Source organism: Lampetra fluviatilis, chromosome 4 (genome assembly GCF_964198595.1).
Source record: "Lampetra fluviatilis chromosome 4, kcLamFluv1.1, whole genome shotgun sequence".
In the NCBI taxonomy this organism is placed as follows: domain Eukaryota; kingdom Metazoa; phylum Chordata; class Hyperoartia; order Petromyzontiformes; family Petromyzontidae; genus Lampetra; species Lampetra fluviatilis.
In genome coordinates, this window is record NC_136278.1 from 28,712,937 (window position 1) to 28,737,713 (window position 24,777).

General features: G+C 48.3%; 1 protein-coding gene across 2 annotated transcripts in view; it reads right to left on the reverse strand.

Moving 5' to 3' along the window:
* Positions 1-24,777, reverse strand: part of LOC144931726 (uncharacterized) — a 63,572-nt gene that overhangs the window by 7,637 nt on the left and 31,158 nt on the right. The window contains exons 3-8 of one of the 2 annotated variants that reach the window (XM_078855945.1): positions 16,444-16,598; positions 13,001-13,893; positions 11,513-11,613; positions 9,804-10,101; positions 3,927-4,031; positions 448-572 (exon numbers count right to left, since the gene is read on the reverse strand). In XM_078855945.1, coding sequence (XP_078712071.1) covers positions 448-572; positions 3,927-4,031; positions 9,804-10,101; positions 11,513-11,613; positions 13,001-13,893; positions 16,444-16,598 — 1,677 coding nt within the window. The remainder of the gene's footprint in view (positions 1-447; positions 573-3,926; positions 4,032-9,803; positions 10,102-11,512; positions 11,614-13,000; positions 13,894-16,443; positions 16,599-24,777) is intronic. The other variant, XM_078855946.1, reaches the window with a different exon arrangement.

Genomic DNA, 24,777 nt, shown 5'->3' on the forward strand with positions numbered 1-24,777 from the left:
GTGGGAAGGTGAAGGGGGACTGACCAGGTACCAGTTCATCTATACTAAAACTAAACTTTGGATTCTACTAGGTAAGGCCCACTGAGCTATACAGCTCAATTTCAGAAGCAAGCTGCCCACAAATGAAAGCTCAACTAAGTGACATATCACGTGGAAGTTTATAGAGGCCAAACACTCTGTGCGGCGTGCTACCCAGGGTCACACGACGCTACGCTGCTCGAAAAATGCATCGATTCTCTTACACGACGCACGCGCGGTTCAATACGCTACGTGCATCGCGACCCTATAAGAAGCGACATAAAAAATCTATGCGGTGACGCCACATTTCCGCCACGAGTGCACGTGCTTTGAGGGCGAGGGGCGAGGGGCGGGGGGGGGGGGGCGGCAGGGAGAGAGAGAGGGGGGGGGGCCCCACACAAAGAGACGGCCCCGCGAGCTCTGACCGACCGGCCGGGGGCGAGCGACTTGGGCGACGGCGAGAGCGACGAGTGCAGACGGCAGGCGGCAGCGCCAGGGGTGCCGGGGGGCCGGTGCTCCGAGCTGCTGAGCGTGCGGACGCGCATCGGGAACCCCTGCAGACGCAATGTGCACAGTGGGGGGGGGGAGGGGAGGAACCGACGCAAACAAGACGACGTTCAACATCGCAAACGCAGCTCCCCCCCCCCGCCCGCACCTACCCTGGTGGCACCCGCCCTTATCCACACGATAAGCCGCTTCGTTGAGCCGTCATTTGTGGCCAGGTCGCTTCTGACAAATAATCAATCTAAGAGCTCAGTGGGATTTACACCTGGTTTAAAAAAAAAGCTGCTTAGTTTCATTTGAACTTTTGGTGTGTGATTTGCTTAGATTTCCTATCCGTGTTTTTTTTTGTATTGTGGAGCAAAGCTTTGACCCCCGTGCCACTAATGGACATATGGGATAAATAGATATTATTACAGCCCTCCTGCCCGTCACCGCTGCTCGATTAGGACAACGTGTTGGTGGCCATGAGGGTTGTCTGGCCAGAAATGCTCTTCCGCCAATGCAGACTTCGACTGCAAAACACAACACCTTTGCCCGAGCCTCGCGATATAAAAATGGTACGAATACCGTCCTTTCGATAAACTTGCATCTACCAGGATGGTCGGTGTGGGTAGGTGAAAGGGGAACAACCAGGTAGGCACCAGTTCAGATAAAATTTTCCACCGATGCGAGCCGTGGCTTCGAATGGAACTCGGGATTAATGTTATACTCAAATTAAACTTTTTATTGTTCCAGGTAAGGCGCACTGAGCTGTGTAGCTCTTTTTCAGAAGCGACCTGGCCATCACAAACGATAGCCCAACGAAGTGGCTTATCACGTGGAAATTTATAGCGTGTGTGTTGAACTTCTTTACCACCGTACGTAGCCAACCGTGCTAATCGGAGGTGCGGAGCAGCCAAACTCTAAACGCGTAACGTCGATTCTAAAAGTGGAGGGAAAAACCGGAAGACCCGGAAAAAAATCGACGTGACCACGGGGAGAACACGCAAACTCCAAACAAATAGTAAAAAATGTGTCACGTTTTTCAAAGGACAAAATAATTCACTTCTTTAGCCAACCGGTGTGCTGAAGAAAGAATGAACAGCATTTTAAATTTGAGTACGACGTTTCGCTGATAGTTACAATCAGCTACTATTTGGCCGTGTCGGGTGGTGGAGGGTTACAACACATTTATAAATAACGCGATCTGACCCAAAAACCTATATTATGAATAATATTGTTCGCGAAAGCCTACGTGTTAAATTAAACTCCAAACATACATCGATCCCATGAACTACACTACTGTATACCATGGTAGGTATTTAACATCTGGACACTGCAGAGCTGTGTAAGCAGTGAGTGTCCGTACACTACAAATACAAAACTAAACGTGCACGGAAACATAAGGAAATAATATTGATAATAATTTATACTTGTCAACGAATCGATTCAGAATGGAATGGGAAGCAAGAGACCATGCGGGAAGGCGTGTGGCACAGTTTGGCGCCAGATATCGTAGAGTGTGGGTCGTGTCGCTACGATTCCCTGCGGTACGTACAGTCCAATGTCTTTAAAAACAGCAGCGCTAGTATGCCTCTCGAAATAAAATTCACGCCGAATCGCTTGCGCGATCCGAGATTCAGCGGTGAACGGGACCCCCCCACTCTGCACCTTGCAGACCGTCTCGGAACGGGAAAGGATTAAGGGACTTACTTTTGGCGAAGCCCTTCCTGCCAACTAGAGCTGACGAGCCTCTCCTTTGCAGGCAAAGGTTAATGAGAAAGTGGTTGCAATACAACTGGAGGATCGTATCAATCACGATACTTACAACGAAGCTTCTCCCATCAAGTTTTTTGGCTTTTGTTTTATTGAACCCATCGCAACAAATCACGACAGACAACACATATACACGGTGAAAACGACGCGGGCGGGGGGATCTGCAGTTCGTGCTCTCTGGGTTGGTGCAGCTCCCCAAGAGGGCCTTGTTGAGACAGAGGGGTAGGGGTAGGGGCAGGGGGGGATGGCAGGAAAAAAATCTTCTCCAATCAGATTTTCATTAGAGGCATCGTACCAAGACAGCTCCGGCGCGGGTTATGAACGATCTCCTGGTAGCGCGAGAGATCGGAAGAGCCGTTCCTATCATCTCGCATCTCCGATTGGCACGGTTGGCTAAGTACGGTACAAAAGAAGTTACACACACACACGAATCTCGGTTCTCCGGGATTTCTCCGCAGCGTTGGACATGTTGGGCCACGCCGTGTAATTGGAGAATCTGCGACACGCGTGTGGATTGTAAGGAGCAGTTCTCAAGGCGTTTTGATCATCTTGCGAATTGTGCCTTTTAGAATGAAATACCGATCGACGGAAACTGGGAGGATAGCAGAGTAGCTGCAGAAAAGTCACGGGTATATACAAGCAGGGTAATGCTCAAAACTCTGCACAGCGATATGCAAGACTCCATTGCTGGACCTGTCGTCACCTCGCACCCCCATGAGTCTCCTACACTTGGTATTGCCAAGTGGCGTCCCATCCCAAGCACACACATGGCTCAATATCCTACTTAGCTTCCGAGATACAGTAAAACCTCGTTATTTCCGTATTTGATCATTCGTAATTGGGGTTAATTCGGCGCGGCTGCTCTTTCGGCGTATATACGGTGTGTTAGTAATGCGCATTGAGAAGAATTGCCGTACCGAATGGTCCAATTTCGGCATACACGTAGAGCGACGCCGCGCACCACGACCAAAACGACGACTCATTCTGGTAGCAGCGCACGTGGTGAGCGCCAGTGCAGACCTGTCGCTTTGGACTTTACCTTGTTGATGCACTCTGTGCAAGCCACCCCTCGCAGGAATCAAGAAGTAATAGAAAGGGACCGAAGTATAAAACCCCTTAGTCTGCGAGACAAATGCAAAGTTTTGGATACAATTGATAAAGGTGTGTGCAATGCGTATGGTGTGTGAAGACTTTCGGAAAACACATAAAATAAATGTATTGGAGCAGGACACACTGGGGTGTACCATTGTACACAACTCAGAATATGGGCTAATTCGGCAAGGCCAGAGGCCCATATGTGTCGAATTACCAAGGGTTTTGCTGTATTTTGATTGGGCGAATTCCGGGTGATTAGGTCATAGGCCACACTGGGTTATTCTGCCACTTTTCCCAGCTGCGGTGGCATCAGAGCTGGACGTGAGTAAAGCACTCACTCCGATTTCTGGCAATTAAGTTTGGATGTACAGCACATCATGCGGATACCTGAGCTTCTGAGTGTACGGTTCAAAAAATTCCCCGAGACTTTTCCGTGGCCATAATTAATCGCCGTCAAGAAAATTCGTCATCCATCAGTCGTGCGCCGTTCCACTGTTGGGCGAGTATGCCTGCACGCCGCAATGGCTTGAGAAGCTGCGACGTCGAGAGCTCACCGACGCGTCGCACGCAGCCGTGGCACCTTCCAGCTGCAGCCTCAACGTTCCAAATGTGGTACCGGCGCCTGGCGGAGACATGGTGTCAAGGAGTGGCCCGCAAGCCTAGGATGGCACGAACAGTAGGGGGAGGTGGGGGGGGGGACGCAGTGGAAACGGCAGTGAGCGGAACGTGGCAGCAGCAGAAATCTCAACTATTTACTTCAGTAAATATTTAGGCACACAACAGTGGGGTCGAGAGGTTGCATGGGCCCCAGTGCCAGGGACCACCTCCCCCCCTCCCCTGGGGACTACCCCCCCACCGCCTCCATCATCAACGGCTAAAACAGCAGCTAAGTCGGGCAACGTTCAAGTCAACACCTACTACTGGGCTCTGGTAAAAAGAAACCAGCATCGGTGGATTACAGGACGGCACGTGGGCAAAACACGACCCCCGCAACTTGATTTCCCACGGCTCGTGCACACGCGAGGCCGGCCGTGATGTTTACCCGTCGGTGTGAAGCATCATTTAAAAACACACAGCACACTAATTGACTATTTAGCAGGAGGAATATTTTCAAACTGGCGCCAAATGTTTTTTTTTACGATAATTTATAGTGGTCGCAGATATAATTGATAAAAAAAGGTCGCTCAGCAAACGCGCCTGCTAACTTTAAAGACACGCTATGGGCTTGCTTCCCAACGTGTTTACAAACCACCTGCTCGAATTTAAAGGGCCGCATCGCTTAAAAAAACCCTCACCCGCTAGTCATTACTTCACCGAGCTGACAAAAAAATGTTCGGGAGTGCCGGACACCGGAATGGCGTTCCAATGTCTATATTGCGAAGTGTGTCGGTGACCACTCGTGAAAGTGATCACCGATTTAAACGCAAGTACACAACCAAAATCTATTTTGTTTTTCAGTTATTTCCTGAGCGGCCGCAGTTCACTCCTGTTGCTGCAAGGGTCTCTCCTCCATACTCGGTGGACACCCACGTCATTGTTTGCGATAATAACGCCAGGGTGTGGTGTTCATGTGTGATTGTTTCAAAGGGTACTTGAATGTCCTATTTGTCCCTCAGTAAGGATAGTTACCTACCCCTGATCTACACACAAGAAAAAAAATCACAAAGGTGCATCATGCACACATGCAGACCACTTGCGATACAATTAAAAAACACACACACACTGGCATTAAATATGCAAATACAAACTCTGATCCCAGCAGCAGTTATCTGAACATACGGGAGTGTTCACTTATGCGACTAACGGCTGAATGAATAAAGCCAAGGCACGGCACGGTGCTTGATAGCCCGATTTGACCAAAACAAGCAAGTCAAAATTTCCATTTTCTCTTTACAGCCCTGAGACTCTGGTGAAAGTTCCACATCCGTATGACAGGACCAAGTCCATCCATACACAACCGCTCCACCCCCCCACTCCCCTCACCACTTGTGAAGCTGTCCTCATTTGATTAACCCTGAAGGGAATGATGCCCCAAGCGAACCCCGCAACCAGGATTTCAACAACAACGCAAAGCCTTTCCGACCGCAATAACATTCTAAATAATTTATTGCCCAAGTCTCCACGGCAACTGGAAGCCAGGAGAGGGCAGCAAGCGTCTGCAGATCGCATATCCCGGCGAGAAAACAACAGCAGCAGCAGCAGCATCAGCTGGGGGTGGAGGCGGTGCCCAAGTTACGATTTGACACGAGAGCAACGTGGGGGACGCGGCACGTGACGCACCACGTGACGCCCCACGGTGCAACACAGGCCACCGAGCGCACGTGCCGTTCTCGCGTGCCGCGGACAGTTAACCGGGCACCGTCGAGGCAACGTTAGGCGTGGGATTAATTTTACATTGAAAAAAAACTAAATATTGCTGACAATATTAAGAGATTTTAAAAACAAACTGGAAAAACTGAAATATATTTTTTAAGCTCGCTGGCAGAAATGTGGGAACAATGTTGATGTGAAACTCATTTTGCTGGCGATACCCAAACAATGTTTTCATACAAGCTCAGACCTGTCGACCCCTTATCAGTGCCCTACTTTATTACAGACAAATTCAAACTTTATTGGACACCCCATGTCCCTCATAAATCTCAACGTTCATCCTACAAAGTTCCATCACGAGTGAGAAACACAAAAACAAAATATACAATCACTACTACAACACTCACCACTAGTACACTCACCACTAAACTCACCACCACATCACTCACCACTACATACCTGTCGACCCCTTATCACTGCCTACCTTATTACAGACCAATTTAGACATTATTGGTCAACCAGTGCCCTTATAAATCTCAACGTTCATCCTACAAAGTTCCATCACAAGTGAGAAACACAAAAACAAATATACATTCACTACTACAACACTCACCACTAGTACACTCACCACTAAACTCACCACCACATCACTCACCACTACATACCTGTCGACCCCTTATCACTGCCTACCTTATTACAGACCAATTCAGACATTATTGGTCAACCAGTGCCCTTATAAATCTCAACGTTCATCCTACAAAGTCCCATCACAAGGGAGAAACACAAACAAATAAACTTTTTTTTTTTGCCCGTAATGAAACGGCTGTACGCCGTATGGACCTGAAAACTCAATTTTCCCTGTACAAGAATACGGGTAAAACGTGTGGGTTGACAGGTATGTGGGCTGCGCGCGTACAGCTTGCATGGAAACAAGCGGCCGGAGTACGGGCACAATCCACGCTACTTGGTCGACTGGAGCGAGCGCGTGACGAGTTATCCACAGTCATAGTGAAAGGTACTAAATGCAGTTTGCTGGGTACGGAAATATTTTCCAAGTTTTCAGACCCCGGCTGAATTAAGCCCTTGGGCACCACAGTACAGCGAACGCCATAACCCAATGGCGGCGACACCTGGCACCGGTGCATGTACCAGGTTAGGTGCATAAGGACATTTTTAAGTGGGCTCCGATGGGTTACAGAGACAGAGCCAAGTTTTTACGTATGGGCAGAGGCACAAGACGTTTGTGCGCACACCGATATCATGATTTTAATACGATCTTGCAGTGTAGTTTTTAAATGGCCGATGCGAGTGCTAAGTGTTGCCAAATCAAAAATGAATGGACTCTACAAAACAGATGTAAAATCTACCCCGCAGCTTATGCCCAGTAAACGGCACGATACGGTGTGCGAATTACACCAAAACAAATTATATTCTGTACGCCACATTGCCTGTGCACGTCCTCACTGCAGGCCTACTCACAATCAACCAAACAACAGAAGAGTAACGGAGAGAGAGGAAAACATTCAAAGAGGCTAACGATTTAGAAGCGGTGCATGGGCATCAACTGCTGCCATGCCAAGCAGTGCTGCTTCTATCCCCCCCGATTTGGCAGTATGAGAGTAATAAATACCAAGGGAATATTTACGCGAGCCGCAAGTCAAACATTAAAATAGGTTAGTGCTTTCTCATCTGGCAGCGATGGAAGTAGTTTACATGTTTGTGCACAGAAGGGCTTTTTTGTCGCGTTACACAACGCACGCTATTGACGAAAACAGCAATGGACGATCGTGCGGTCCCTGCCACTACGTTAACCCAACAAATATAACCTATCCGTTTATACGAGGCATATGCCAGCCAGATCCTGTTTTCTGTATTATGTGACCTACTACTGTATTCTGCCAAGTCATAATCTCTACTTTTGTTTTGGCACGTAAAAAAGTGCATCATTGCCAACATGTTAATTTAACACGCCTGCAAATGCGGTGCTTGTACTTAACGCATATTAAGCATTCCCTAGCCAATGTTTGACATTTTTATAAAAGCAGTTATATTTATGTTTAGAAAAAAAACAACACATTTTTGTTACATACCTGTACGAGAACCACATTTTGCCCATTCCTGGGCGCTGGTGTTGGGAAACATCAACACAGGCCGTGAGTGAGTGCGTGCACAAGTGCACGTCCGCCCTTTTGCCCACTGCAGGCATGCGCTATTGCCAAGCACACCTCACTCACTCACCATTAGCGCTGCCAGATTCGTTGCGATTTGTTTACGCTTGTTTACCCAGGAAACAGCTCAGAGTCTGGAGACTGTTTCGAGGAGGGTCCTGCCAAGTTTTAGCAGGAAGGGGCAATCTCAATGCTGTGTGTGTCATCCCAAATGAGTAATTTGCAGGTGCAGTCTGTTCTCCTATAACGCGTGTTTTCAGAACGCGAATTGGATATATAACGCGATGAATATATTAGGGAGCACATTTTTGTTAGAACGCGAATTGGATATAATGCGATAGAGTGAACGGAACTACGTCGCGCGAGTCGGAATAAGCGGCCTAGTGGCTGCCTCGGCTTAGCGTCACACAAGGCACTGGGATGCTGCTGGATGCTTCTAGATGCTACCCATGCGCCTCAGTCTTTGTTCGGCCCACGTACGCATCTCAGTGTCATCGCGGACTGTGTTTTGCCATACATTATATATTATTTGTTATAATAATAGATTTTGTCTCACCCACTGCTACTGCCTACACATGCCTATTGTGGTTGTCTCTGCAGACTCAGGCCCCGCCATAGGACTGTGGGATTTCCACAGACTCAGGGCAGTAAAGAAGAAATTAGCAGAAAACCACTTTGAATCGGAACAGCAGACTGTTACGGGCAAGAGGTTTAATGATACCTTCATGGATTAGTATTGATTCTTATGCACACGATAAATGCAATTTTCACATGCGAGTACAAATTATTTTTTAGAACTACTTGTTGTATGCAATTAGTTTACGCAACTCCTGCAGCCCCGAAAGGCTCTACAAATACATTGCAATGTAAAACGGTAACATACAACACCCGGATAAAATTGCGGGGCCAATTTATAGTGTCCAAATGCGAACACATCTCAATACGGTGTACAATACGCCGTACACATCTTAATAGCTTGCACCTCCGATGAGCACGGTTGGCTACGTGCGGTGCGAAAGAAGTTGAACATTAAAAAAAATCACTTCACATCTATCACTTAGGGTGGAAATTAGTTTTACCGAACCGATTCAATGCATCAATTGACAAGCAGGGTGAATAGTTACAGGCGTCATCAGAATATTTATTTATACTGGAGGAATCCGATGAGCTACTAAGCTCTTCACAGATGTCCAGGAGGGGCACGGGGTCTGAAAGTTACAACAACAAACAGAACGTACAAACACGACAGGAGTGCAAAGTATAGGGAAGGTAAACCAATAACTTAAAAAAAATACTCATTAGTTCTTTCGGTAAAGTCACGTATGTAAAAATAAAATTAAAATAAATCACGAAGTTTCTAACGCAACACAAGCGCTCGTCCTCAGGTGAAAATGGAGTAAACCACACAGCGAGGGAACACACAAAGGGACATCGCATACAGAGCACACCGAGAACGGCAAACTGCACGGAGGCAAATACAGCAAGAAGATGGGAGACGGGAACTCAGCAAACCTTAGAAATATAATGCGATGCAACCCAGTCGGCCAACAACACCGAAAGATGTGAAGCTTTCGAGACTGCAAGGATTCATACTCTTAGGTGTTTTCGGTAAAGTCACGTAGGTAAAAATAAAAAATAATAATAAATATTAATTTTTTTTAAATCACGACGTTTCGGAGGCAACACAACCTCACTTGATACAGTAAATTTAGCTGTGACGGTCCCACCTGATGACGGAGACTTGCCTCCGAAACGTCGTGATTTATTTTGTTGTTTGTAATATTATAATTTTTTTTACCTACCTAAGAGTATGAACACCTAAAGAACCAAAGCTTCAATCCTAAATTTAAAAAAATAAACACAAATAAAACGAAAAACGATTTCTATCTTACCAGGTAACGCCCACCACCCACCCACCCGCGTGCGTGCGTGCCGCCAGTGGCGATCGCCTACCTGGTACGCGTGGTCCGTGTGCACCGGGTGCCAGAAGCTGGTGGGCGCAGAGCGGCTGAGCTGCGTGGGAGGGTGCGTCTCCCTCTTGCCGGCCATGCTGTGCGAGCGGCACACCCCCGACGGGTGCAGCGACGGCGGCGGCGACGACGGCGCAGGGAAGACGGGCGGCGCTATCACCGCCGTGGGGGACACGGGCGCCAGGCTGCTGAGTCCGTCCGTCAGCGAGTCCATGTTCACCTCCATCTCCGAGTAGTAGAAGTCCTCCTCGCCGTCGCTCAGGTCCGAGTCGCTGTTGCGGCTGACGAGGGATGTTGGGGGTAGGTGGGGGGGGGCAGAGATTTGCAAAGCATTTTTGTTTTCCCATTGCACCGCACATGTGGGCAGCCTTTTTGTCAACAACTCACGTCCACACAAATCGCTGATTCCTCATCTTGACAAGATATTGAACCGCCACTGTAGTGGCCCATTACTACCACAATAATAATTTATGGCCTTTTCGTCAATCTACTGCTGAATGACGGTCTCCCCGCCCCCCGCGCAGCTTGCGATGGTTACTTCTTCACCATGCTGGTAAGTGCGTTGGAGATGCACAGCTGTTGGCAATAACATCTGAAAAACCAGTTGAAATGAGTCCACAGAGTTTATGTTTTAGACAAATTGCTGCTGGTAAATGTTAGTCTAGAATTGGCCGATACGGAGTGGGGCAGAGTAGTGCACACACACACCCCTATGCACTCACTGGAGGATGTCCCAAGTCAGAGGATATGCAACTTAAAATTGCTTTACCCAGACACCAGAGGGCGCTGCACATTTCCCATAACGCTTTAAGAGAAACGTCACAAGCCAGCAAAGGGTTTCTATGAGGATGCAATCGTTTATAACATTTTAAATACCATCGTGGTTGACTTATTTACACTCCATTGTAGTTCATTAGTCTACATCCCACAGAGGGAAAACGTAACCTCAAACCAAATAGCTTTCACCTAGCAGACACCTACGAAGACAATCTGCGTCAGTTTCTAAAGACACAGGGAATCTTTATTTGAGAAGGAACGGACTTTAAATCCACTTGGGGGAACGGTGTAGCGTCTGCCGCACTTGTTACCACGTTGCCGGGTGCCAACGCAACGCACATGGAAGTTAATTTTAAGAGCTCCCCCTCCCCCCCACCAAAGGAAGCACCAAGCAGGTCAAACTTGCCTCAGACAGGCAATCCTAGGTAACAATTTACCAGATGACAAATGTATTCTTTACCGCAAGTTACTGTAACAGCACTAATCCGGTTCTAGAGGGAGAGTATTTTCACCCCCCCCCCACCCCCAAACGCGACTATATCTCCCGGTCACCACAAGGGCCTCTTGCGGTAGTGACAGAAGCGGCGAAGGTGGACGCGTTAACGCATCACGCCATCAATATCCCAACGTCAGCAGCAGCAGCGGAGTGTATGTCTCCTTCCACAAATGCGAAGGAGACATCACAGCGGTACATACTCTGCTGCTCCTGACGCGGCTATCTGACTCGGACAACCTGAATGTGAAATTGCAGCCGTTGTTTTGCGTCTACATCAGCCATACGAAAGAAAAAAGATATCCCAACGTCTTAGTTGGCCCTCGGTAAGGAAGAGCGTTCGTCACCCGTGCTTTCGAGAATTAAGTACTCCTTTGCTGGATCGGCGGCAGCAGCAGCAGCAATTGCAGCAGCCAGCTCACCCAAGATGCAGTCGGCGAATGTGTCTCTGCATCCCCGACGCGGTGCTCAGGACTTTCTCGCAGTTGGGCCACATGCACTGGAACATCACCTTCAACGAGTTCTGCATTCGCTCGGCAGCAAAAAAAACACAACGCAGCACGAGCAATGCGACGCGTTCAACCAAGCGGCCATGATGAAAATGCAACCAACGCAAGAGGTCAGACCTGCACAGCATGGGTGCTGCAGTGCCGTACCGATGAACCGCATGGATTAATGTCAATTCTTAAGCTCACGATTTATTATGACACATGTTTTATTATTACACTTGTTTACCCGGGAAAGCATCATTGGGTTTCAAGATGCTTTTTCAGGGAGGGTCATCAAGTTTTTACAGGATGGGACGATGTTTGCTATTTATAATTCCAATTGAGTAACTTGCCGGTAATTTATCAGCTTTCGGACGTTTGACCAATGCCAGTCATGACGTCTTTGTTTTTTAGCTACGTGACATGAACTGGAAACTGCAGAACTGATACTTGCACCACGTCGCATATGTAAGAATCGATGCCTTTATATTTCGTATTCGTTGCAAGAGGTTTGCGTGACCCCACAAGAAGCTGCAACGTTTCATTTAAAAAGTGAAAGTAAGCGAGCGAATCTCGAGTCGCGACCCTGACTTGCGACAGAATCAGAACCTTCATTTATCCCGGAGAAATCCGTTGAGGTTTGAAGCTCTGTCACAAATGCCCAGTACGATGCAACAAGTGGCGAGAAAGTGGAATTGGTATGCGTGGATCACATTCCCCTTTCTGCAAAATCCATTCAGATGTTTCACATTATTTTGTGAACGTTACCCACACTTCACCCCACCAGCGGCCCCCTTAATGCAGCAACTGTCTCACCACCATGTACCGCAAAGTGGGCAAAGACAATGATGAATTGAGGAACTTATCCCAGATGCCAATAAACACGTTAACCTGGAATGAAACCTCGCGTCTCTAGGATATGAGACTTGCGCGCTGGATTTTAGTCGCACCACTGTGGCCCTACTAAAAGTGAATTACTCCAACATGTTCATTGCCAGGTCAGTTTTGTGCAATTAGTGCCTTTTCATGTCCTCTAATTATCACCTAGCAACAAAGTCAGACAGCTCAGCACAGAGTGGCTAAACGACTTGCCTTGGTGGCTCGTACAATTCACGACTGCTGCCAACAAATGAACACTCATCATCAGCCATTATCAATGCACTGCAAGCTGAAGGTCTCCCCGAAGCCGTCACCATCTGTCACAGCTCACTTAGCACCTGCACAGGAGTCGACTTCGCAAATCAGTCCACCTCCGTGATGGGACGTCCGCTCTGGCGCATCCCCTCCGTTGGCTGCCACTCCAATGCAACCCTCAACAAACCGGCCTCCTCCATCATCCCTGCCCGCGACGCGTCCCCGCTCTGGCCGCGCACAACTCACGCCAAGCTGACCACCAGGACGACATTTCGCTCGTGCGCGTACCTTTCTCTTCCTGGGCGACGGCTCGTCCAAAAACGAGCCCCCCTCCATGTCTCCGTCCTCGCTCATCCTCACGTTCGCCACTCTGAAGCCGGCGCCGCCGCCGCCGCTCGAGACGCCGTCGGCGCCGCCCCCCCTTGCAGCGCCGCACAGGAACACGGGGGGCGGCTGCCCCCCACCGCCGGCGGCGGCGGTGCCGCCAGCGCCCCGAGCTTCCCACGTGCTGTCGGGCTGGCGCACGGGCAGCGGCGGCGGCGCGTGCTCGCTCGACGGAGGCAAGCGCGCGGGGAGCGTGCCGCTGATGCCGCGCGCCTGCGAGCCGTTGAAGAACGTTTTGGACGCGGCCTTGGACTCCTTTGCTTTCAGCGCCGGCCGAGCGAACGAAGCGACCACGGCTCCGTGCGCCGCACATTTCCCCGTCGCGCCAGACGTGGCGAGAAATGACGGTGGCGGCGGTGGCGGCTGCGGCTGGTTACGGCACCTGCCAGCCATATCAGCCTCGTGTTTCACGCGCTGGCGCTGTTGCTGCGGAGGCTGCTGCTGCCGCTGCGGTTGCTGCTGCGGTTGCTGCTGCTGCGGTTGCTGCTGCTGCGGTTGCTGCTGCTGCGGTTGCTGCTGCTGCGGTTGCTGCTGCTGCGGTTGCTGCTCGGCAGTCAGGTCGTCATCTCCGCGCTGCTCGGAGGACCCGGACTCGAAACGGAAGGGCAGGATTGCATCAGGAGCCAGCGGCTTGGGCGACGGCGTGGACGGCTGGGAGCGGCGGTCGGTGCTGGCCGCGTCCCAACCGCACTCGGCCACGCGGGAAGCGCCGCCGCCGCCGCCACCTCTGCCGTCGTCACTGCCGCCGCAGCTCACAGACGTGGCGTCGTGCTCGGGCCAGGAGCTGGCACAGAAGACTGCACACACACGCACGTGCAGAGCGGACCGTGCCGTGCCAGGTTAATTGCGCAGGCGGTGCACGTCACGATCTGGCATCGCGCGTCACTAGCTGGCATCGCTACAACGGCAGGAGTCACGACAAGCCACGCTAATTGTCGCGGGGGATGCATCCCGAACGTGCGTTCGTATCGAGCGATTACTTGGACTTAGAGGAGGCACGCGGACAAGAGGCTCATTGTAATAGTGTCCGTTGTTTAATGCTCTTGTTGAAAAGTTGAGAATAATTGAGCAGAAGTGAGTTAATGTCGAGGCTGACGAAAATCGGATGAACACAACCTACGGTGGATGTAATGATACAGATAAAAAATAAGAAAATCGATGCTTACGCTCACGACACGTGCATGGAATTATGGACCTGAGAAATTTAATTTAAATACGACACATTCACATGACCCCTATTGCCATAAAAGCCGCTTACTTTCACCACAACACTATGGCAAAACACTAACTGCAATAACACACCACCCAACAAAGCCTTTATGATACACAGTCTAGCAACACATGTGCATGCAATTTGGACTACATTCTTATAACTTTTGAAATGTTGGGAGAATTTTTTGAAAAACAAAAAAAGTGTGTGGATGCTAGTATACACATGTGTGTATGAATCCTAGCAATATTGGACTAACATGTGATGGTGAAACACGAGATCGCAAAGTAGAGGTAAATGATGGACGGCAAACTGTGTTTACATTAGTAAGAAGAAAGTATCAAATGTGGATTTCATCAGCTGAGACAGTTTTACTCAATTAAGCGCAGTCATTTCTCATTTTCCCCAACTTTTGTTGGGACGGCATTTAAATCGCGCACGGGCGAGACGGAAGAACTGGCGCATGAAGCCAACTGGGCCGTATGAAGAAGACCTGACCTCACCCCAAACAAAATAAACGCAACGTCAGCGCAACCCAGAATTACTCGACATGCCACTGCACATTAAATCCTGGACATCGGTGCACTTATCAATGTGATTAAGTTAGATTTTTTTTTGCGTTGACAATCGCATGTAAGTAAAAAAAAAATACATTATTGATTATGCTGCACATAATGAAATATCTAACAATAAAAATAAAAGTCCGGCCCTGTGGTGTGGAGCGTTGATTCCCGCTCACAGCGAAGCGGGAACCTTGTGTGGGTGTGCAAACGTCGCAACTGGGGAGACAAAGGTGGTTGTGCGTGGTGCTGGCCACCCACCCCCTCTTGTGCCGTGCTGGCCTTCATTAGGTGCTCGCTAACGGCAGTTGCCCCAACAGCCTGTTATTGACGCTATATGGGGGGAGGGTGAATGTTTGTCTTTGTTGGAAGGTACCACACTGCAACTGATGGGCCCTGCCCACTGTTGCCTTACGACAGCTTGCCGCTCGACCAAACTCGCAATCGAACGCGCCGCCGTGCGGTTTTGAAACGTTCACTCGTGCCAAATCAGTTTGAGCGTGACTAAATACGTACTGGATTCCATTATTTTATCGTACATTCGAAAAACAAATGTATAAACGGATCAAGGACACTAATACTTTTCATTCACAGCCTTATGAGTGCGAAGCTTTTTTACAACTGCTAATATTGGTGGAAAATGACAACTGCCACTTACAAACATTCATGCATCAAAATTTTACCGCTCTGAAATGCGGTGCCTGGCTGTCCCGCTAAATTTAATTCGCAAAAGCTGCAGGTCTCCAACTCTTACCCACGCTATCTTTCCAGCATCTATTTTCGTGCTATAAAGAAGGACCATTGTTCGAAAATGTCACCTATTATAGATTTGTTTCCCTTTTCAAGGCAGCGTTATTGATGAACGGGTTGAGTTTTTTTTTTACTGTGAACGGGTTAGCAGCTGACAGCCAACACTGCCAGGCAATGCCGATCATTTCAAATGCGGTCAACTCTCGATTACACGGCGGCAACATTCGGGAGGTGGGGGGAGGGATGGGCTGGATAATACCAAAACGAGGATCATGCAAAAACAAACTTAAAATTGGCTATAAAAACTCCAAGTATCAGATGCCGGCATGTTTTTCAGTCACGCTGGTACCGAGTCACCGACCCGCGGCGAGTGAGGAGCAGCTACAAACTAAACGAGCGCGTAAGGGAAAGACCTTTTCATTAATTTTTTTCACAACAACCACGGTTAAAATCGGCGACACGGGATAATCCACAAACGGGTGAATCGAGTTTACCCGTATGGATCTAACGTACGTGTTGTTTGAACTGCACTACTGCCAGGATATGCCCCCGGATGAGCGGCGCTGTGAATGGTTGCAGAAACCACAGTCTGCTCAATGACTTAGCGATGCTGCGGAGCGGAAAATACTCTGCATTATTTCGGCTCTTGTCCTGGCACAACCCCCCACAGCCCCCGACCCTGTGTACACAACACCCCTTCACCTTGGTTTTGCATTGCACGGCTGACCCCCCGAGAGAGAGACCCCCCCAAATTCCTTGCGAACTTCCTCAACCCGGAGAAAAGTCAGTGTCCGGCGGAAGGTCAAAGAGCAGTTGGGGTTACTCACACTTGGGAGCTGGCTCCGAGGGGAGGGGTGCGTCCGGGGTATTGAAGGCCGGCATGGTGAGGGACCCCGGTGACGCGCTAGGGCAGCTGGAGGACAGGCTGGTCAGCACCATCGCGGCCATCACGTGGTCCATCTTGGGCTCATTCCACCCGGTCCTGGTCGCATTTGCAAAAAAAACGTTGAGTGAGCGAACGGGCGAACCTTTATTTTAGGACTTGAGGAATCCGATGAGCTATGAAGCTCTTTTTTCCGCAGATGTCCCCGTAGGGGCGTGTCAGACAGTGACAACGACAAAGTTACAACAACAAGCAACTAAGAGCACCGTTGTTATCATCATCGGCCGTGGTGATGCAGCCCATTGGCAACCCTAGGCAGAAGTCCACTTCTAGTTCCACCCCAACTCTCTTTTCACCACACGTCAAAACACCTTGGTGTTACTCAATGAGAACTCGACAAATAATTTGGGACCCCCTTCTCTACGGCAATGGGATGCGGCTGTGGTCTCATGGTTATCATGCTGGACTTGCAATCCAGAGGTAGCTGGCACGATTACGAGCTTCACATCAGCATACCACGTGCACGTAATTGGTATGGGTCACTGTTCTCCCCGGCAGCTCCGATTCAACATACACATGTCCAACTTAGCTCTAGACACGATTGAGATGAGAGATTCATGAATTGATTATGTAAATTGTATTTTGTTAATGTTTATTAGGATCTGAACGAGTCCATATTTGATGAATTCCTATTTCCCATTCATGTGGGCCCCTTGGGTTTCTTTGGGCCCTAAAGCTTTTACTTTGTTTAATCGTCTGTTGGTTTGTTTGGACAGTGAGAATGTTAATGCATTTCAACCGTAGCCTACGTCTCATTCTGACATATCATCACCAAGTTCGTTCAGAAGTAGGAGGCATAAAACTCAACTTAGTAACTAATGATCATTTACAGCCTTTTGTAAATCCACTGCTGGATTAAGGCTTCTCCACAAAGTTTTGGCGGTGGTTTGAGTGGACTTCAGCATGCACTGGTCAGTGTCGCTTAATGAGTGTTCACCCGTGCAGAGATCACGTCGGTAGGTTTACAGTGCCGTGGGCCAACCGCTGCCCCCCACCGCCCACAGCTCTACCCCAACTCTGCGCATTTAAAATCGACAGAACTGGCTGTTAGGTGCGATTGCATGCTCATAAATTAGCGTGAACCAAGCGTGACTTTATCTTCACGGTTATTTCACCCAATGTGCACATGACCGTTATACGCTATTTACATTTTCTCAAATGTTGGCTTGGGGTTATGACCCCAGCAACCTTCGCTCGTGAAATAGTGTCACGTGGACACTCCCAAGGTCAGCATTGTAACAGATGGCGCGGCTTTAATTGCACTTTACGGCAGATGCCACACTTTTGACAATCCCGAACCTTCATTTTAAATTCCGGTAGCCCTTCATAAAATCGGCAGAGGAACACTGCCAATGGGGGGGAATTGCAAAAGGCAGCAAGCGCAGATAGGTTGGGTCCAGCACCGGCGTGCTTTTTACGGCCGCAAAACAGACGTGAGAAGAGATCCAGCGGAGCGTCGGTGACACGCGAGTGCGAGCTTGGCATTGCTCAGCGGTGTGAACATTTCTAAAAACACACGGCCACTAAATATCATCGTCATCGTCAATCATCATCAGCCATGTTCCCCTCCGATGCTGAATGAAGGCCTTCTCGTGTCATCGCCGTACTTTGGCCATGCTGGTCAGTGAAGACTGGAAGAATAGTCAGTGTAACACCAAAGAAATATTAAATTATCCCAATCACAACTGTCGGCAGTGGCAGAGCATGCTTGTCAACAAGGACACTCAGTTGATTTTGATAACGTTGAAGTGTTGTGTAAAACTAATTATTACTGGCCAAGACTAATCAGAGAATCCATTGAAATTGAGAGAAACAGAAATAACTTCAATCGCTCTGACAGCTACAGGCTTAGTGCGGCCTGGAAGCGTATTATTAAATAAATACAATTACAATTCCTTATAAGGGAAACAAATACTCATGAATAACAATTGAATGATTACTAATCTATATAATTACAATACCCTCCCCCTCTTTGCCTCGAATCACTGCACCAGATTGAATTAAATGGTGACGTCACCCTGCTGCTGCTGCTCTATTTAAGACCGGGAGCAACAGGAGAGCTTCACCATTGTTGCCCGATGAAGCTGATTGTAATTATCAGCGAAACGTCGTACTACTCAAATTTTAAAATGCTGTTGATTCTCTCTTCAACACACCGGTGGGCTAAAGAAGTGCATTATTTTGTCCTTTGAAAAACGTGACACACTCTTTACTATTTGGCCGTGTCGGGTGGTGGAGGGTTACGACACATTTATAAACAACGCGATCTGACCCAAAAACCTATATTATGGAAGAATCGTACTGGACAACAACAATGGACGTCGCTGTCCTACTGCAACCGCTTGCCTTCTACAGTGGACTGCCACGGTCCATAGCCTACAATAACCTGCCACGCATAGTGGTTGCCCATCCAAGCACTATCCAGGGTCAACGCTGCTTCGCCTCCAAGATCAGGTGCACTCCCGATTCGCACTGTTGGCTACGTACGGTGCGAAAAGATGTTCAACATACGTGCATACATACCCCAGGCGAATTGGTCAATTATTAACATAAATATAAAACAGATTTGTTGGCTACTTGTGACAACAACAACAAGAAGCCTTGGGCATTGAACAAATTACTGTTGCGTTGAAGCACGCACGCACACACACGAAGCTGTGGTTCATCATTAACAGTGGTTCCATATATCACAGTGTCAACACAGCAATAGCATCTACACACACGTACACATGGAGCCAGACGAGACTATTTTTAAAGTAAACAATAGCATCACACACACAGACATTCTGTAACTTACCTTCCCTCGTCTCAATTACATTCACGTGGCGACAATCTCGCCTTGTACGGACGAGCCCAACGTTTTCAGCGAGTGTGCACGTGCGGGCATTTCAATGAAGTTACACGGTGCGGTGCGCGCGTGGGGGGTGGCGAGACTGCCCTTGACTTTCAAATACAGCACGAAGAGTCCACATTACGTACTTGCGCCAGCTACTGTCATGCACACAGACACCGCGGAGAGCACGCTCGATCCCCAAGCACAAAATGATCCACGCCGGCGATTTGTCGCGTGGCACTCCTCGTGGGCCTGCTCGGGTCGCCATGAAATGGCAATGTAACGTTCTGACCCCGTGCCCCCGACTGCACATCCGTGAACAAGAGCTTCGTAGCTCATCGGATTCCTCCAGTGTAAATATTCTGATTCTGATAAATGCGATATCACGCGGTACAAGTTCCCGTGATAATATAATCGTACCGTCCGTTTTGCAAAACACCACTGTATATTGTCATCGTGGCTCATGTCAGTGCCAGAGATTTATTAGACAATTCGTCACCTGGGGCCAAGTGCCATCAATCAATTTAATGCTTGAAAACATGTTTGAGTAAATGTCATAATTTGAATAGTTCATTTCGTGAATTGTTTGGTTATGGTTAGGGTAATTGATAGCACACGCGTGATACGTTGTTATGGATTGTGCAGTTGAATAATGTTTAAATCATCCGTATTTTAACTGGAAGTACAGATGAGCAAAAGACAATAACACAGAAAAATGCGAATTACAAAGTTACAGGAAACTGAAATCGTAATAACAATCTTCATATCATGAAATGTAATATCGTCTCACGAAAGAGGGCTTCACCGCAACCCTGGTGGCCTCTCCACGGTTGTGTTACAGGGGGCTTCTTTCACCACGCGTGCCAAAAAAACCGCAGACATTTTATGGCGAAATGTTTTTTGGCAAGCCTCACTTGCAGACACATTGAAACGATCGTGGTATTTTTGTCTAATTTCATTAAGTTAACAAACTCAAAAGCATGTTAATGGAGGTTACAGATAGATACACAATTAAATGTGTCCCTTTAACATTTTTCAGTGCTTTGTGTTCGTCCAGTTCAAAGTTTGAACGCACTGGCTACAATTAGTTTGTTTAAGCAAAAAGGGAAATCAAGTGGTGATGGGAAGGCCACATCAACAGAACGACAGATGAGCGATAAGAGATTAAATTAACTCTGGAGTGGACAGAAAGAGACGGTAAAAATAAGCAGAGGAAAAGTCTGTAAAAATGGAGCTTTATAGCTTATCAGATTCCTCCAAGACAAATAAAGATTCTGATATATGGAAATTAGATTGAATAAAAAAGTTGAGGCCACGACTGGACAGGACCAACTAAGGAAAGGAATGGAAGAAAATCGGGAAGTCCTTTACCCATCAGCGGGTAAATGACAGGCCGACAACAACATTAGTTAAAATAATGTTTGTATATATGTACTGTTCACGGTTACACGGTCATCTCTTACAGCATCTTCAGATAATCTGATGGTGCAGATACTTTATACATTTCAATTGGGAGGGATTAGGTGGCACTCTGTGGTCAGCGCACTGCCCTATGACCCTGGTAGCCGGAGTTCAATCATCAGCCATTGCTGACACCATTGGCGAGGAACATCTGAACCGGCCCTGGGCTCCTCCTCTTCACCAATTGACACTGACCAAGAGCGGTGAAGTATGGTAAAAAAACAACAACCCCATGATCGATTTGGCATACGGAGACTTTCATCCGGGAGCGAATTTGACAGTGGGGCTGTAGCTATTATTTATTTATAACAATTTAAATTATTATTATCCTTATTTCGTACCATCTGCTATGGTGAATGTTGAGTTGTAAGTTCACAGTATGAGGGGGGCTAAACTATCGACACCTGCTAGTTTTACAAACTGCAACTTGCACAATATAAGCTTATGAAACCGACAAAAGTTAAGTAATATTGGCCTAAGGTTGGTTAATAGCGTTCACTTACATGGAAGCAAGCATCTTTTTAAGAAAACCCAACTTTAATTATGGTCTCGTAAATGTCACCGCTTCCCATTCATGTGCGCTGTTAAAAGTTACTGCATTGACTTCTTATTTTATTTTCTCCCCGGCCACATTTTGCCGCTGGCGGAACCGAGGAGTGCGTTTTTGGCACCGGTCCCTTCCTCGGCAGCCCGAGCGTGGTTTACCTCGGTTGACTCGGGCGCCTGCGGAGACCCGCCTCGCCGTTCGACAGTGCGGCGGCCTGCGTGCCACGCCACGGGCGCTCCAATCTTTTATCGTCTGAATTAAAATTAGAGGGCTTTTTTGGTTTGCACATAAAAGTTCACCCTGCCCCCTCACCCGCGCCCCAGCCCCCCCCCCGCCACTCCCTATTTGAGTCGATTGCGCGCTAATATGTCTCGCGCAGTGTCACTAGTCGAATTTGCCGAGGTGCAAACGGTTTAAAAACACGAATGGTTTCAAGCTTGTTTGAGTTGAGACGCACACATCGGTTACAATCTCTCACGAAATCCAGTGCCGTATTAAGAGCCCGTGTTAAAAAGTTCCAGGCAGCACAAGCAATTGAGCACAATGGAGGTGATCGTGCCAGAATTTGTCCTCAGTGGCGTTTCTTTATTTAGTTATTTATTTATACTTCCGCCCCGATGTTATTCCCACTGTGCTATCGGTGTGGCGTTACAGGACTAAGTATCCATCGGAACTACAAAATAGCGGTGCATCCCTTCACAACGGAATGACTCGCAGAAGCAGACATCACAGCACTCCTTCTGAGACCCTGTCCAGTGACCACTGCTCCACAGTTGACAGCAGCACCTTCCCACCCCGCCACCGGCAGATGTGTTTCGCTAACTTCCATTCGAGTAAACATTTTTTGAGACTCAAAGTGCTGAATTTCATCCAAAATTAATCGCGGGGTTATTTTATTCCTTCTATTATTATTGTTGAGCAGTCATTTTTTTAACCACAGGATTCTCAGCGCCCAGATCTGAGCCAGCCAGCCATCTCAAGAGATGATCTGCATCATAAGTCAGAGGTCTCGCTGGGCAGTGATCGCCCCATGCGGTGGAAAACTTATTTTTGTGTTTAGTTTGTTGTCCTTGCCCCGCACCTCTGACTAGCACGGTTGGCTACGTACGGTGCGAAACGTACATACAAACTGCCCGTGGTTGGTGGGGGGGGGGGCACAAGACATACCATGCTACCAAGGAGGGTGGGTTAGGTGACCATACTTCACCACGCCAGTCAGTGCTGGTTGCAGGCGTGGTGGGGGGTGGTATAGAAGTACAGGACAATGGATTGTGCTGCACTGCCATCAATTGCACGTATCACTTTCATTACTTGCCAGGACTAAAGCCTGCTTAGCCTCCTGAGCTCTGACCAGATTGATCACATTGTGGACGATTTGGTGGTCATAGGCAGAGTGGCGCGCCTGGGTAGCAATCCCTACGCTTTCATTTTAACACAACGGAAAGTCCTAGGCATGAATCTCATGAACAACAACAATAATGACGATACCCTTTATTACTCTAAGCCTCCATGAGTATTAAGACTCGTCTAAAAAAATGGATCCCGCAGTGGAATGTTTGGGGAAATTGAGCCGATGAGTCTTTGCATGCGAGAGGTAACTGGAGTTCAATGGAGGGGGGGGGGAGCAACATTCAAGAGCTCTGCACAGATTGATTCAAGAACCCATGAACATACTGCAATCTCCTTGAGCCATGTTTTCAGCAGAGGGCAGTGCAGAAAAATCCACTGGTTGTACTCTGTACCCCCCCCCCCTGCCGTGAAATACGCACCGACTACTGTGGTGAAGTATGGTCAAATAACTCCCACGATTCACACAGCGGGTGGGGGGTGGGGGAGAGGAGGCCGTCATCCTGCAGTAAATTCTGGCCACCTCGTAGCCCAAAAAGAACACTTGGTATCAAGGCAGTCTTCCATCAATGTACCAACCAGGCTCTAAATCTGCTTAGCTTAAAAAATACCCGACGAGATTTGAAACATTTGGACCGATTTAATTTGCAATTTTAAAAGGAGCACAGCACTTTAAAAAAATATACATTTCTACCCAACGGAGTGCATTTTCCATCAGGAATCCCTCTGGGAGTAATAACTCACGCACTGCATTCTTCTTTGGGAAATCCCACATCCAATTTGTTCATTTTTCTGTCACTTAAATTTTTGAATAACTTGTTCCATTCTTTGCATCGCATAAGCAGGACAACAAAATAAGTGCAATTAACGGCAGATGTTTAGCTTTTTTAAAGTTAAGGGGCAAAAGTTAAGTTCAACAAAGAATATAGAGTAGTACAGTGGAAGGCTTGAAGCCCATGGGAACAATTTCCAAGTGGCTATCTGTTGTCAGCGGGGCCTATTGAAAGCTTGTTTTGGTGCACCAGATGAAGTGTTGAAACACCGCGCAAACACGGTGCACCGTATGGACTTTTTCTGAAGCGAGCAAGGGACGCTGCCTTGGTTGCATTAGTTAGCACCCTGGACTTTGCAGATCTGAGGTCACAAGTTCGATTTTCGGGCAAGGCAGTTGAATGAACATAACAAAAAAAAATCGCCCTGCATCTGTCCACCCATAATTTGTGGTGGGGTAAAATATGGGTAGACAGACCTCTTTCCAAGATGTCTGGCCAGCGTGAAAGAGTAGGCAAAATACCCTCTCGGTGGGCTCTCTTCAGCTCTCCCTCTCATGGAGGCCACTCACCAGCAGTGGCATGAGAGCAAGCTATTGCAGGGCTGCACCTTTACTTTACCACTTCACAACTTAAACTGTTGGCAAAGCACGACTCCAAATGTTGTTTTCCCTCAACTCGCGGAGCAATGGCACCTCATGCTGGGCTGCATCCAATCCCTGCTCCATGAATGCTTGGAACCGCTCCCACTGTGCCTTGCTTTGTGCCAAGGCCACAGAAAACTAACAAGACTGTGCGGTGCGCGTCACACGTACGCAGTACTAAATAGCGCATCACACACCCAGAGTACCGAGCAAAGCGCCACAGCACAGCAAACAAAGACAAAGATCCCCCAGTATAGTCTTAACAGACTGTTGGGGCAAGTGTTGTTAGCGAGTAGCACCTATCCCATGAAGGCCGGCACAGCACACGAGGGGGTCAGTGGCCAGCACCACGCCCAGCCGCCTTTGTCTCTCCAGTGGCAATGGTTACACAATCGCACTAGGTACTCATTTAAGGCAAAGTCAACCTAGGGAAAGCCAGAACCGATTCAGATCAAATCGAACTCGTGCCGCCCGGTTCGTAGCGTAGTGTGCTAACCGCGACACTACCGCTTGCCACAGTAGTAAATAGTGCGTCACACACCCAGACTACGGAGCAAAACGCCACACGCAGTACAAAGCTGCACGACGCACACACACATGCGGTACTGGCAAGAAC